This window comes from Myxocyprinus asiaticus, chromosome 23, assembly GCF_019703515.2.
Source record: "Myxocyprinus asiaticus isolate MX2 ecotype Aquarium Trade chromosome 23, UBuf_Myxa_2, whole genome shotgun sequence".
In the NCBI taxonomy this organism is placed as follows: domain Eukaryota; kingdom Metazoa; phylum Chordata; class Actinopteri; order Cypriniformes; family Catostomidae; genus Myxocyprinus; species Myxocyprinus asiaticus.
The window spans coordinates 41,688,489-41,703,310 of record NC_059366.1 but is presented as its reverse complement, the minus strand read 5'-3'; the positions used below and the strand labels follow the sequence as shown (position 1 = coordinate 41,703,310).

Sequence of the window (14,822 nt, the reverse complement as noted above, 5' to 3'; positions counted from 1 at the left end):
GGAACATCATTGCGCGCATCTCCACACTGACAGCGGCAGCGCGCAAAGACGCGCAACCTCTCCATCCATCTGCCACTCTGGAGAGCGCTCTCGATGAACGCGCCTCTGATCGGAGAACATCACACGAGAAGAGTTTAGATCATTCACCCTTATTTGAGAGTTCATATCGGATCTGGTGTTTTTTTTTTTTTTTTTTTTTTGGTCTTTCTTCCACGAAGGACGCCCTTGTATGGATGTGTTCTGGCATTCGCAAGAGTTCAACATCAGTTAAAGTTACCTGGAGGAATGTGTAGGAATTTAATGTGTATTTATTATTTTCTGGACGGAGAGAATCCAGTGCGCTCCTGCTAAACGCACATACGAGCAAACAAAACACCAGGAACTTCATCCCTCTAGTGAAAGTCAAACCTGGACGATCTTTTGAAAAGGAATTAAGGATTTTGGGAAGCATCTCACTGATCTTACTGCGAGGAGACTGAGCTCGCACATATAAAGGTAGGCTATAGCTGTAGCTACATCTTCAATTCATGAAAGAGGTTTTGTAAGGCTTCGCAAAATATCCACACCCAAAGATCCTCTCACACAGAGGATATGCAGTATACATATATTTTTTTCTCCCTGATCAAATGAGTTAAAATGTGTTTGTGCTTTTAATGCAAACACATTAATGCTCGGACATTCCAAATGAGCCAAGAGCAAGTTTTCACGAGTTTTAACGCAAATGCTCAGGATCATTTACGCAACCATTTTTGCAGTTTTCTCATTCCTGCGCGAGTGTCATAACTTATATTTTTTCCACTAATGTGCAGTGCTGTTTAGCTGATGTTTTATCCAAAACAACTTCCAGTATATTCATTATCACACGTTCCTTCCTGGATTAATCTGAGATTATGTGTCTTAATCAAGAACGCGATAGTGGTAGTTAATTGTCCAGTGCAGAGTTTGAACCATTTAGTTATCAGACCAGATTTTAAACTACTACGCCATCCCAAAACTGACTGCTGGTTTAATGAAATTTAATTAAAAGTGTCCCAAGACAAACGCAGGTAAAGAGAATACACGGAACTTGGATCATCATTATAGGGGACTCTGCAGTTAAAGCCTATGCAACAAGAAAATGCATGTCATGCTACTGGAGCACCTTCAAACTTGCTGTTGCAATCCTCGTTTTATTTAAGTGTGAAAACTATTGCAGGTCACGTATTTCTTTTCGATATTCAGAATATAGGCTATTAGTTAATTAGTAAAGCTTCTAAAATTAGGCCTACATAAAGTTTGAACTATTGGTCAAATTTGAAGTGTGTAATGCACAGCCGGCAGAATATTGTTAAAGTTGTATCAACACTTATTACTCTCGGATATTATGTGAATTGGGTTTGAAGTAATGAAAATGCATAGGTATGGATTTTGTGTGTGTGTGGGTGGGTTTGGGTGGTTTATGAGGACAACATTTTTAGGTTACAAACTGGTAATTACAAGGGTATTATGCTATAAATGTGGTTTATGAGGACATTTCTAGTGTCCCCATAATCCAAATCGCTTAACATACTAAAATATGTTTTTTTGAAAATGTAAAAATGCAGAAAGTTTTTTGTGAGGGTTAGGTTTAGGGGTAGGGTTAGGGTTAAGGGATATAATCTATAGTTCGTACAGTACAAAAATAATTATGTCTATGGAGAGTCCTCATAAGGATAGCCGCACCGATGGTGTGTGTGTGTGTGTGTGTGTGTGTGTGTGTGTGTCCCTTTGCTCTGATAAATGGGGACCAAAAGAGAAAGGTCCATTTAAATTGCATATAGAGGATTTACACGTTATCTAAGCACTACTTGCATTGGGGGTGTTATTTACGTATCGTATATATGGCAATATACGTAAAACACATATGAAATATACTGCAGTGCTCATATAGGCTGTGGTTTCTACTGATATAAAAAAATCACATACTTGTAAATATATGCAACATATTAAAAAATACTACAAAAATGGCCATTTTCATAATCATATAGGCCTATGTAACATATATTTCCCCAAAATAGGCTAGTGTGTGGAATTTACATTTGTACATATATGTTCAAATGCATGAACTATCAATGTGTATAAATGTAGGTTATACTGTAGGCTAATGTTCTTCGGGGAACCCACCCATAGTCAAAACCAGTCGGTGCACGAAGTTATTGAACAGTGAGTTAAATTCAGCGATATTTCTCTGACAAATCAGTTTAAATAGCTACAAAACTGCATGCCTACGGTTGATTTGACCAACTCAGGCCAGGTTTAATAAATCATGTATCTGATCGTCCTTAACTGCCAAGCAATATCAGAAATCTAGGGGTAACCATCGATAACCAACTCAATTTCACAGACCACATCTCATAGACAGCACGATCATTTAGATTTACACCCTACAATATCAGGAAGATAAGACCCTTCCTCTCTGAACATGCCACACAACTTCTTGTTAAGTCACTTGTCATAACTAGACTGGACTACTGTAATACTCTAATTGCAGGGCTCCCTGCATGTGCAATTAGACCCCTGCAAATGATCCAGAATGCAGCAGCACATCTGGTCTTTAATGAAACAAAGAGAGTGCATGTTACACCACTCCTTGTCTCTCTTCACTGGCTGATGGTTGATGCATGTATCAAATTCAAGACTCTGATGCTGGCATACAGAACAGTCACTGGGTCTGCTCCAGCGTACCTAAAATCATTTCTGCAGAGCTAAGTTCCCAGCAGAAGCCTGCGGTCAGCTAATGAGCGGCACCTTGTTGTACCAACACAGAGAGGCACCAAAACGCTTTCCTGGACTTTCGGTTTCATTGTACCACGTTGGTGGAATGACCTTCCCAACTCCATCCATGAAGCAGACTCACTCTCTGTCTTCGAAAAACGGCTAAAAACACATCTTTTTCATGAGCACTTAACCATGCACTCATAAAAAAAAAAAATATATATATATATATATATATATATATATATATATATATATATATATATATATATATATATATTCTTGTTGCACTCTAATCTGTCTTGGATACTACTATTCTGATGCTAGTGAAACTTTGTAATGCAGCACCTTTCGTACCACTTGATGAATCGCTTATGATGATTCCTCGTTTGTAAGTCGCTTTGGATAAAAGCGTCTGCCAAATGAATAAATGTAAATGTAAATGAAATAACCCTGCATTCAATCCCATCAAACAACACAGCTCCTGTAATCTGCAGATAATCCATGGTTTGGGAAATGAATTGTCTGTCCTTAACTCCCTTGAATGCATGCACTGGGACAATGTAGGGATACAAATACATGAATCGGTGAATAACAATTTGTTAGGATAATTTAACTTCTTGTTATGATTTTCATGATGATGACGGCATGTTAGGGACACTTATTTTAATTCTGACCTTGTGCTGTGGTGTCTCAGAGCCGGTTGTTATTTTGCGTTTTGTGTTTTTTTCTGCAGGTAATGAGGGATCGCACCTGAAGATGGAGCTTTTCTGCATTTTATTATTTTCGGTCCTCCACCGGTATGCGCAAACACAAGGAGTTTATGGTAAGAACTTTACACTGGGTTGAAACGATGAACACAAACTCATTCACTCCATGGAATTATACAGAGCAGAATACGTTCTATAAGTAGGCTACTATCAAAAGACTTTAGAAAGATTCATCAAGCTCATTACATCATATTACTTGTTATAATTATGCTTTAGCATGAAGTTTGTGCATTTTCCCCATTTATTTGCCGTAATATCGTGCAAACATGCAGTAATGTCTCCTTGGTTTGACACTGATCACGTCACCTCGGCGTGTGCCAAAGGATTTCTTCTTTGAATAAGTAATCATTTTGTATCGTTGTATCCATCGAATTTACTGCACTTACTGTCAGTTTGTGAAAAGGAATTAAGAGGTCAATTTAGTGTGAGGTGAGAGAACATTTAGAGCCTCTAGAACATTATGACACATAAAAAGCGTGAAAAAGGGAATTATGTCTCTGATTCGGTGTTCTATTTGTCGTTTTGAAGTGATATAAGTTGCTTCTGAGAATACAAAGTTGGTGTTGAGGTAAACTCTGAAGGTTATTGACATTTCTCAAGTTATTTTTAAGCAAGTAGCACCCTTATTATTTCACATAGAGCAATAGGGATTTTTTAACCCAAAGTATTAATCTTTGTCATGTAATTTGTCCTGCATGTTTGCACTACGGACATTGATGTTACCTCAAATCGTGTATCTTTTTGAGAAGAGATGTGCTTTTATTTTTATAAGCAATCAAACTTTCTTCAGAATTTTCACACTTTTGAATTGGACCAGTAAGCAACCACCTAGCGACCACCCAGAACACCTTAAGTAGCAACGTCCTAGAACCCAACCAGAACACCCTAGCAAATTAGCATTGTGCTAACAACGGCTGTTTCTCACTGTGTGTTCTTTTGTGTTCTTACGTTCTTGTGGACTTTGTTCGACATCACTATCCACTGGCAAGTTCAATTCCAATACTTAATTACACAAGTACCGAGAATGCATAAAATTGCCCTGATGTGATCTTGATCTGGCCGAATATTGAGGATTGAGATCTTTAAGCATTGGAGAGAGAGCGTAATGGTCAATTAGTGTGTTACGACAGTAAGTCACCGTTTGTGGATACCATACAATGAATGGGTTGAGCAGTGAACTGACACCTAACTGTCGCAAAGTCGTTGCATTTTTGCAGCGTGTCACTGTCCCCTTCTGCATATCGCGGCCCACTTTGGCATATCGCTGCTCGTTTCGCGGCCAGCTTGGCACACCCTGCACTGTCTGTAGTTTTGCCACTGAGTATAGGCATCTTTGGCTGAACAAAACCTAATTATGTTTTTTTTTTTTGAGCATCGACATCTTTCTCTCAGTCCCTCTCGTCCTATATTCTTATTTCTTTACAGACTCACCTGATTTTTAAAATTAATGTCAAGCCACAAATTTTCACTCCAGTCTCTGTTAGACAAAGTTGACTGACCTTTTTAGACTTTATTACTTTTAGTCATGAGGGTGTGCTGAGTTAAATATTTTTGTGGAGGCCTCATAGTTGACAGCAAGGTAAAAACCAGCCTTCATGGTGTGAGAGAGAATGCCAGCTCAGTTAATTAAGGGCAGCATAACCTCAGAGTGAGAGAGACTTCACTTTCTTCTTCTCTTCCCACTTGCTTTCTTTGCTATGGGGCCTGTTAACTCTCTGTGATCATGACTTTAACGAGTGTTAAGATGTTTTACATGTACTGGTTGAACCTTACGAAAGAATATCCAGGTCACGTTTCAGAAAATTTTATTTTAATAAAGAAAATAAAGCATATTTTAAAGGGATAGTTCACCCAAAAATGAAAATCCTCTCATTATTTACTCACTCTCAGGCTTTCTTTCTTCTGCAGAACACATATGATGATTTTTAGAAGTATACCACAGCCCTGTTGGTCCTCACAATGCAAGTGAATGGTGACCAGAACTCAGAAGGTCCAAAAAGGACATAAAAGCAGCATAAAAGTAACCTAAAATAAATCCATGTCTTCAGAAGCAATATGATAGGTCTGGGTGAGAAGCATGTCAACATTTAAGTCCTTTTTTTACTATAAATCTCCACATTTGACAGCCCCAACCACTAGGTGGCTGAATGTGAAAGTGAAAGTCACTTGCACACCAGAATGTGGAATTTACATTTACATTTATGCATTTGGCAGACGCTTTTATCCAAAGCGACTTACAGTGCCCTGAATATAGAGACAATCCCCCTGGAGCAACCTGGAGTTAAGTGCCTTGCTCAAGGACACAAAGGTGGTGGCTGTGGGGATTGAACCAACAGCCTTCCACTTACCAGTTCAGTGCTTTAGTCCACTACACCACCACCAAGTGAAAGTCTGGATTTACAGTAAAAAAGGACTAAAATATTGATCTGTTTCTCACCCACACCTATCATATCGCTTCAAAAGACGTGGATTAAACCGCTCAAGTTTTATCAATAACAGTCATGCTGCCTTTATGTACTTTTTGGACCTTTCACCATTCACTTGCATTGTATGAACCTACAGAGCTGAAATATTTTTCTTAACATCTTTGTTTGTGTTGTGTAGAAGAAAGAAAGTCATACACATCTGGGATGGCCTCAGGATGAGAAAATAATAAGATCATTTTTATTTTTGGGTGAACTATCCCTTTAAGGGCCAGCAAGAATGAACTTTCATAATGAGAACGTAACTGAAGTTAGGGACTGCTTTTTAAGAATGTGTGTGGTGACTGAACCTTCATCCTATTTTAATAAGAATAAAAAGGAGAGAATATAGCTTCTTAAAAAATATCCAGGATTTAATGATTCTCATTCAGCGACAAGAAAATTCAGCGACAGTAGGTCGAAAGATCTGGAGCAGAAATCGGTCTGTACATACTGTAATTTGAAGAACTTCCCCCCAGTGGCCAAGCTGGAAGTTTTGTTGAACTTATGGGCATGTGTGAGCTCCAGTTTCTGTGTGAAATGTCCACAGAGTGGCACCAAAAGCAAGCTGTATTTTTAGTTGTAGATACAACAGGAATGGATATTTTATTAACCCAAACCTCAACCCTAAACCTAACCATTAATGGAGTAAAAATGCAATTTTAGTGTACAAATGCAACCTCTGATTAGTGCTCACTTTTTTTTTTATGTGAACACGACTACTTGCTGGACTTCCAGAACCCGTGTCTCTGAGGTTGCTTGCGCAATGTGCTTTCGCTTTCTTTAAGCAAAACATAATTTCGTATTTCTTTTTCAAATTATTTTTTTCACCCTAAATTTGGTTCTTGACAGGTTTCTTGAGATTAACCGTACCACTGTCCTCTGCTCTTCAAAAGAATCACCCTTTGTCCTGTATCTCTCTCTGATTACTTCCTCTTTTTCAGTCTTACTGGCTCTATCCTGCCAAAATGTTCTTATGTCCCTTCTTCCAACTCTCTTTCTTCACTTTGAAAATAGTCTATATTTCTCTACACAGTTAAATTATCTTATTACTATCTCATCAGACTATCGCTCTCACTCTTTTTCTCATGGCCTGTCATGCACTGTCTAGCTCTTCTATGCTTTGTCACTCTTTTCATCTCCCTCTTTTCTTCCTCACTATATTTTTCTTTAGCCCTCTGCCTCTGTCATCATCTCTCATTCAGCTTACTCACGTTTAGTTTTTGATACGTGTGCGTGTTTGTCACTCTCTTAAAATTCTATTAACCTGCAGGTCAGCATGTATTTCCGATGGTGACTGTAGTTTTATTTTAGCGTTAGTGACCCATGGTGTGCTATCTGCGCGTGTCTGTCAGTGGGGGGTTCTCTTGGGGATCACCAGAGATCCTCCCTGAAGCAGAATTTTATGACACGGAAAGGAACTCAGAGTGGATTTTCATCTGGTTAACCTGGATGTAGGTCAGTGGTGAATGGTGACTTAGACACACAGAGTCATGGGTTAATGGCTGTGTGAAGTGTGAGTGGACAGCAGGTGATGACAGGGAGTGCATGAGAATGAACAGTTTTGATGAATGCATGAGAGTATCTGGTTAAGGGGAGGACAATACTATACAATTCTATTCAGATAAGGTCTTTTCATAATATGTGTAATCCTAGCCACTTTTAAGCAATGTTTCACCCTTGTAATTTTAAGTTGACACTGATTTAACCCACAGTAACAAAGCCTTGCTCACTAACTTTTGAGATGCCAAACCTATACAGTGTGAAAAAATAAGGGATGGGCATGGGTACCCAAATACTGAAGTACTTGTTATTGAAAGTTTCAAATGTAGCTGAAGTTGCATTTCAAAATGATCAAAATCTAGTAGGTAAGGGAATGCATTAATTCCTCAGCTGTAAAATAAAATCTTGAGATTAATTGTGATAGTAGGGATGTGGATCTTTAGGTTGACAGCAAATTGATTCATTTCACAAATCTATGGTTTTCTGAAAAATGCAACTGTTGAAGCAATCTCATCATTTCATGGTGCTTCTATAATGCTTTTGGCTAACGCATCGACTTGCGTTCTCTTCAGGACTCATATCCCAGTCCTTTGCATCGCAAGTGCAACACTCTATCAGTTGAGCTACTGCGCAATTTGATCACACTCAAACAAGCTTGTTAATGAAGTTGGTTATGTAATGCAAATGTTAAAATGCATTGCCTTACAAGTCATGCACTTAAGTAAACGTTTAGTTGTAATAAGATATGTGGCATGGGGGGGTGGGCATGGTCATGTGTCTGTCTGCGGGAGAGGGAGAGCGGTAAGGCTCGTCACCTGGGCTGTGATTACTCTAACACCTGTCTCTCATTATAGCAATGGTGTAGGGAGACCTGATAAGGCACACCAGAGCATCAGTGTGGGAGAGAGAGACAGTAGAGAGAGTTGTGGCTACATGTGCCCGCCTGACTAACAAAGACTCGTTTGTGTATATTTGGCCACTGAGTGCCTTTTTTTGTTAAAGGTTTTGAGTGATGTTGAAGAGTAATAAAATACTCACACTGACAGTTCGTTGCCTCCTGATGCCTCCATTGCCCACAAACTTAAACTTATCATAAGATACATTAGCATTGTGTGCAGATCAGGGTGAAAAGTAAGTGTTTATGAACTGATAATCTACATTTTTAATTGTGATTCGTGTGAAAGGGAATAAAAGTCATTGTTGGCATAGTGCCTCTAGTATCCTAATGTTTAAAGGCCTGTTCACACCAAGTCCATTTTTCGGTACGAATGTTTGTTCTGAAAGAGCTTTTGTACGGTAACAATGCATTCCTATGGCACTATGCACATCGGGTCAGACAAATCGTCCGCCGACAATCCAAAGGTTTTTTTTTAGGAGAGTTTTCCGATTTTTTTTTTTACATTTGGACTGCGATGAAAACTGACCAATGAGATAACAGCTTTTTGTCAGTCACTGCAGCTGCTCAATCCAGCGTGTTGGTAGCACTAATCAACTGGCAAACACCGGCATACATACAGCTGATACACACCCATGAAAAGTATATAATTAAAAATAAATAGTTGCAGTTCATGAACCCTTTGTACTGCAAATATAAACCCGTTCTGTTTTTGAAAGTCTGCTTATGGTCAAATCCCCGAAAAAGACTCTTTACATGCTATATGCTGTAGACAAACGAATTGCAGAACCACACTGCTAATTGTATTACAAGGATAATATTACAAAGTATTGCAATAATTCTAATAAAGAAAAGACAGATATATTTTATAATATACCTGTTGTTCTTAATGTACATTATTCCACGTGTAATTATACCACTGTACCTTGTGTTATATTATCCAGACATTAATCCAGGCATTATAAAAAGAGAAGTTGGCTTCAGGTGTCCGTTCGTAATATACTCGTAGCAAAATACATGTGCAAATAAATATCCAACAACGCTCTTTACTCATCTCACACACATAAAACACACAGATTATATACTCCTCAAAATGCATCAACACCATGGAAAAACATAATGAAACAGTTATACCAAATTAGGTAAATAAATTCTTTAACAGCGTACATTATATGAATCTCTAACAGCTGAAGGTGCGGACAGGAAACTGGTATAACAACAGCATGGCAACAGCGCCATCTACTGTACAGGAGTGAAATAGTTTTAGTTTTTCACAGACTCAGTGTGAATAGACCTACCATGAGAGATTTGTCTCGCAAAATCTTCTCGGATTTGGTGTGAACAGGCCTTAACTCTAGAAGTGTAGTAACGTGTTTCTGTGAAACCAGGTTGGCGAAAGCACAATTATAGCATTTCACAATGCTTGAAATACAGCTACTAAGGGAAAACTGAATGCATTAATGCCTAAGCTTCCCAGTGAGATTAATTGTGATTATTATTTACAGTAGTAGGGTGTGAATTTTTAAGTTGACAGCAAAATGAATCAATTTACAAATCTTTGGTTTTCAATTCGATCTAAAAGGCGTTTTGTCAGTTCGATACACTGAAGAGTGATTAGATTCAGTACCTAGTATCAGAGACATTTTTTTAGTTCTTCAAAAGTAACTTTAAGGGAAAAGCATTGCAAAAAGCTCATGAACATACAGTAAGAATATTTAGAACACTACACAGGGGTCTCACGATGAGTTTTTCAAAGTTGAACTATTTTTAACTTGACACAGGATCTAAATATTGATGACACAAAACACTGAAAAAAACAAAAAACAGATGCAATACAAAGCGTTGATTTATATGTGGTGCTACTGTACATGTTATTTGAATGCTAAAATGTTTTCTTGTTTTCTTCCTTTCTTCCTACTTTCTTTCCTTCCTTCCTGACTACCTAACAACTGACCGAATGAACTGAGTGCACTAAGGATATCCAACCTTCCGAAACACTTTAATGTTTTCTAATGAGAGTGCTATTCAAAAGTGTAGATGTCTAATAACCAAGGCCTCTCTCTCTCATACACCAGCTCTTGTGTTCAATAATACAACACAACCCCTCTCACTCCTCTTGTACATATGTTTGAGGTTTCAGCTGTATTTTCTGTGGGGAAAAAAAAAAATCATTTGCAGGCTGTGAGAAACTGGCAAGCATTTGTCAGGAAATGTTTTGGTGAAAAGCTCAAAGAGAGAGAGACAGGAACGTAGGCAGACGGTGTACTGTGGAAAGCGAGTGAAAGCGTAGCCTTCCCCTGTATAAATTAGTGCTGGTGAAGTGAGATTAATTAAATATGTTTAACTGCATTATTTTTTTACCACATCTAGCTAATATAACATTATTACTGTTTCATTATAGTGCTTGCAAGGCAGCACTGTACTGATATTTCTGAAACATTCTGGTTAGGGCTCTAAAGCCCTAAGAATTAAACTTCAGCATGCACTTTATACTTTAATATTCAATTTAATAAAAGTTTGAATGTCTTCTATTGACATTGGTAGAATATACAGCATTTAAAAGATTGCAGACAGCAATAGTGGCATCATAATATTGCTATACTGCTATTGGGCTTCTTTTTTCCACATCTATTTGCATACCAAATTGTGATTGGTCTTGTCTTCCTGCATAAATTTAACCATTGATAGTCACGTTTAGAATGCTTGTAGTTGTGCTATATTGTGAACACAGCCATGGCTGAAAGAGTTAGATGGCCTTTAACTGTGAAGGAATATTTCAACCAAAAATGAAAATTCTGTCATAATGTACCCACATTCATGTTGTTCCAAACCCATATGACTTTCAATATTTTTAATACTATGGTCGTGGATAGTGCCTCACTTTAAAGCTTAAAAAAAGGACTCAAAATATCATAAAAGCAGTCCATGCAACTCGTGCTAAATATTCCAAGTCTTCTGAAGAAATACATTTTGTTGAAAAACAACCCGAAATGTTATTCATTTTTCAGTGAAAATGAACAAGCTTCTCAGGTACTCATGAGAAAGCTTCTAGTGTGCAACAGACATCAAGATTTTAACTTTAAAATTACTTACTGTATTTTCCAGAATATAAGTCGCTGTGTTTTGTTTTTCATTATCTGAAAGGTCCTGCGACTTATAGTCCAAAGCGACTTATATAGATAATTATGCGTAACTGATGTCGGCTGGTCAAACATACGCGCACCAAAACATATGAAAACACCAGTCAGAGAGACGGTAGAAGCATTTTAAAGTTGCCAATTCAGAATATTTTGCCTTTACTAAGTACTTTATGCAACCAGTTTAAATATTCTGTCAATCATAACATTATTGTTCTAACAAACTCTAAACCGCTGTCAAACGCAACTCCTCACATGCCCGCAAAATGACGTTTCATCACACTCGTAGTAAAATATTTAGTCAGTGAACCAGATAATTAATACTTTGCAAAGAGGGTTGCAAATATCAGAAATATCCACAGTTGCTAACGTTAATTAATGAATAGAACACATCAGGCATATTGTTTTACTCACAGATTAAAAGCTGTTTATTTGTGCACAGGCAGCACAGCCTAGAGTTACTGATGTTATAAACAGATGTGGCTTACTTGTCACGTTTCTATCATGAAACATTAAAAAGAAATTAGAAACTGTTACACACGATTGCTTAAAGTTCTTGTTCATGTCGTCTTAGACTTACACTGACACCTAGTGGCCTGGATGCATCATCATTCAAACGCAATAGTTTTCAGTTACTGATGCCAATGTAAAAAATCACAATTCACAGTCAGCCATGATTACTTTAATCAATGAGTGAAAGTGTAAAATAACAGGATGGTTACTGAGATTAAGCGAGTAGTATTTGGCTGGTCATGTGAATCTAACATGGCAGCCCCCATGTGCAGACCCTCTCCATGTAAAATAAAACTTTTATAAGGTTACTGATATGACTGGAGTCTTCATTTTAATGTGAGTGCTCATGTTTTCCAACATATGTTTCAAAATTACAGTTCATTCCTTAAGCAGCACAGTTTTTTGTAATGAGGAAAAAATTACTAAGTGCACTTTTAAAGCAAATTCTCCCGTTTAAAACAAGCCCAAAATCACTGTGAAATGATGTGTAGATTCTGAGGTAATGTTCACAAAGCGGATTTGACATTTGATTTGCTGAATGTTAGTCAGGCGGCTGCTTCCGGGTCCTAGTGCCTGCCAGATTAAATCTCTGTCAGTGTGACTTATACACAGATGCCTTGCAAAAGTATTCAGACCCTTGACCAATTCTCTCATATTACCGAATTACAAATGGTACACTGAAATTTAATTCTGATTGATATTTTATTTTAAAACACTGAAACTCAAAATCAGTTATTGTAAGGTGACATTGTTTTTTTGTTGGGAAATATTTTTATGAAAAATAAAAAACTGAAATATCTTGCTTGCATAATTATTCAACCCCCACACATTAATATTTGGTTGAGCCCCCTTTTGCTGCAATAACTGCTTTAAGTCTTTTGGGGTACATATGTACAAGCTTTGCACACTGTGACGAAGTGATTTTGGCCCATTCTTCTCGGCAGATTTGCTCCAGGTTGTTCAGGTTGGTTGGGTGATGCTTGTAGACTGCAATTTCCAAATAATGCCACAGATTCTCAGTAGGATTGAGATCAGGACTTTGACTGGGCCACTGTAGGACATTTATCTTTTTGTTCTTGAGCCACTCCAGTGTTGCTTTGGCCTTGTGATTGGGATCATTGTCATGCTGAAAGGTGAATTTCCTCCCAAGCTTCAGTTTTTTAGCGGACTGAAGCAGGTTCTCTTGCAGTATTTCCCTACATTTTGCTCCATCCATTCTTCCTTCAGTTCTAACAAGATGCCCAGTCCCTGCTGATGAGATTCATCCCCACAGCATGATGCTGCCACCACCATACTTCACTGTATGGATGGTGTGTCTTGAGGCATAGGAAGTGTTAGGTTTGCATCACACATAGCGCTTTGAGTTTTGGCCAAAAAGGTCTCATCTGACCACAAAACTTTCTCCCACATCGCAGCTGGGTCACTCACATGCTTTCTGGCAAACTCCAGACGTGCTTTCAGATGGTACTTTTTGAGTAACGGCTTCTTTCTTGCCACCCTCCATACAGGCCAGCATTATGCAGTGCTCTTGATATGGTTGACTGGTGCACCATTACTCCATTCCCAGCCACTGAACTCTGTAGCTCCTTCAAAGTGATTGTTGGCCTCTCTGTAGCTTCTCTCACAAGTCTCCTTTCTGTTAGCACGTGGAGTTTGAGGGATGGCTTTTTCTTGGCAGTGCCTGGGTGGTGAGGTGCAGCTTCCACTTCCTGATTATTGATCCAGCTGTGCTCACTGGGATAACCAAACATTTGGATATTATTTTGTAGCCTTTCCCTAATCTATGCATTTTTATTACTTTATCTCTAACTTCTGTGGAATGCTCTTTGGTCTTCATTTTCCTTCAGATTCACAGCCTGACCAATGATCCTTCAACAATGGGTTTTTTATCCAGAACATGTGATTGCAACTTTAATGATTCACAGGTGGATGCCAATGGTAAAGTAATTGTGTCCTTGTTAGGGCAATTCCTTTCATCTGTGTAACCTGGCAGCATCCACAGCACAGGGACTGAGTACTTACGCAAGCTAGATATTTCTGTTTTGTATTTTAAAAAAAAAATACATTTCCCAACATAAAACCAATGTTGAGTTCCAGTGTTTTAAAATAAAATATCAAACAGAATGAAATTTCATTGCATCATTTGTAATTCAGTAATATGAGATAATTGGTCAGGGGTCTGAATACATTTTTTTTTCTCTCAACAATGCAATTTTGACCCGGTGTGACTAATAGTCAGGTGCGCCTTTATTTTCAGAAAATCCGGTACATTTCAGATAGTTTCTCACAAAAACCTATCGTATGTCATGAGAAAACTTGGAATGTGACCCAGGAGTCGCATGGACTAATTTTATGTCATTTATTTACATTTATTTTTTTAACTTTTTGGGGCCTTTTTAAAGGAATATTCCAGGTTCGATACAAATTAAGCTCAATCAACAGCATTTGAGTCATAATATTGATTACCACAAAAATAATTTTGACCAATCCCTCCTTTTCTTTAAAAAAAGATATCAAGGTTACAATTAGGCACTTTACAATGAAGTGAATGGATGCAAATATTCAGAGTGTTTAAAGAAATATAAATAAATAAATTCTTCTGTTAAAACTTGTGTATTATTTGAGCTGTAAAGTTGTTTAAATTGCCGAGACACTATCTGCCATTGTATTGAAAAGATGGACCAAGATACATCTCCTTTTTTGTTCCACATAAGAAAGAAAGTCATACGGGTTTGGATCGACATGAGGGTGAATAAAGGATGACAGATGTTTTTTTATTTTTGGGTGAACTATTCCTGTAAATACAATA

General features: G+C 37.9%; 1 protein-coding gene across 1 annotated transcript in view; it reads left to right on the top strand.

The window, feature by feature from the left end:
* The first annotated feature begins 410 nt into the window (after positions 1–410).
* Positions 411–14,822, top strand: part of LOC127413523 (MAM domain-containing glycosylphosphatidylinositol anchor protein 1-like) — a 272,396-nt gene continuing 257,984 nt past the window's right edge. The window contains exons 1-2 of the mRNA XM_051650732.1: positions 411–495; positions 3,470–3,559. Of these exons, the coding sequence (XP_051506692.1) occupies positions 3,493–3,559 (67 nt within the window). The 5' untranslated portion in view covers positions 411–495; positions 3,470–3,492. The remainder of the gene's footprint in view (positions 496–3,469; positions 3,560–14,822) is intronic.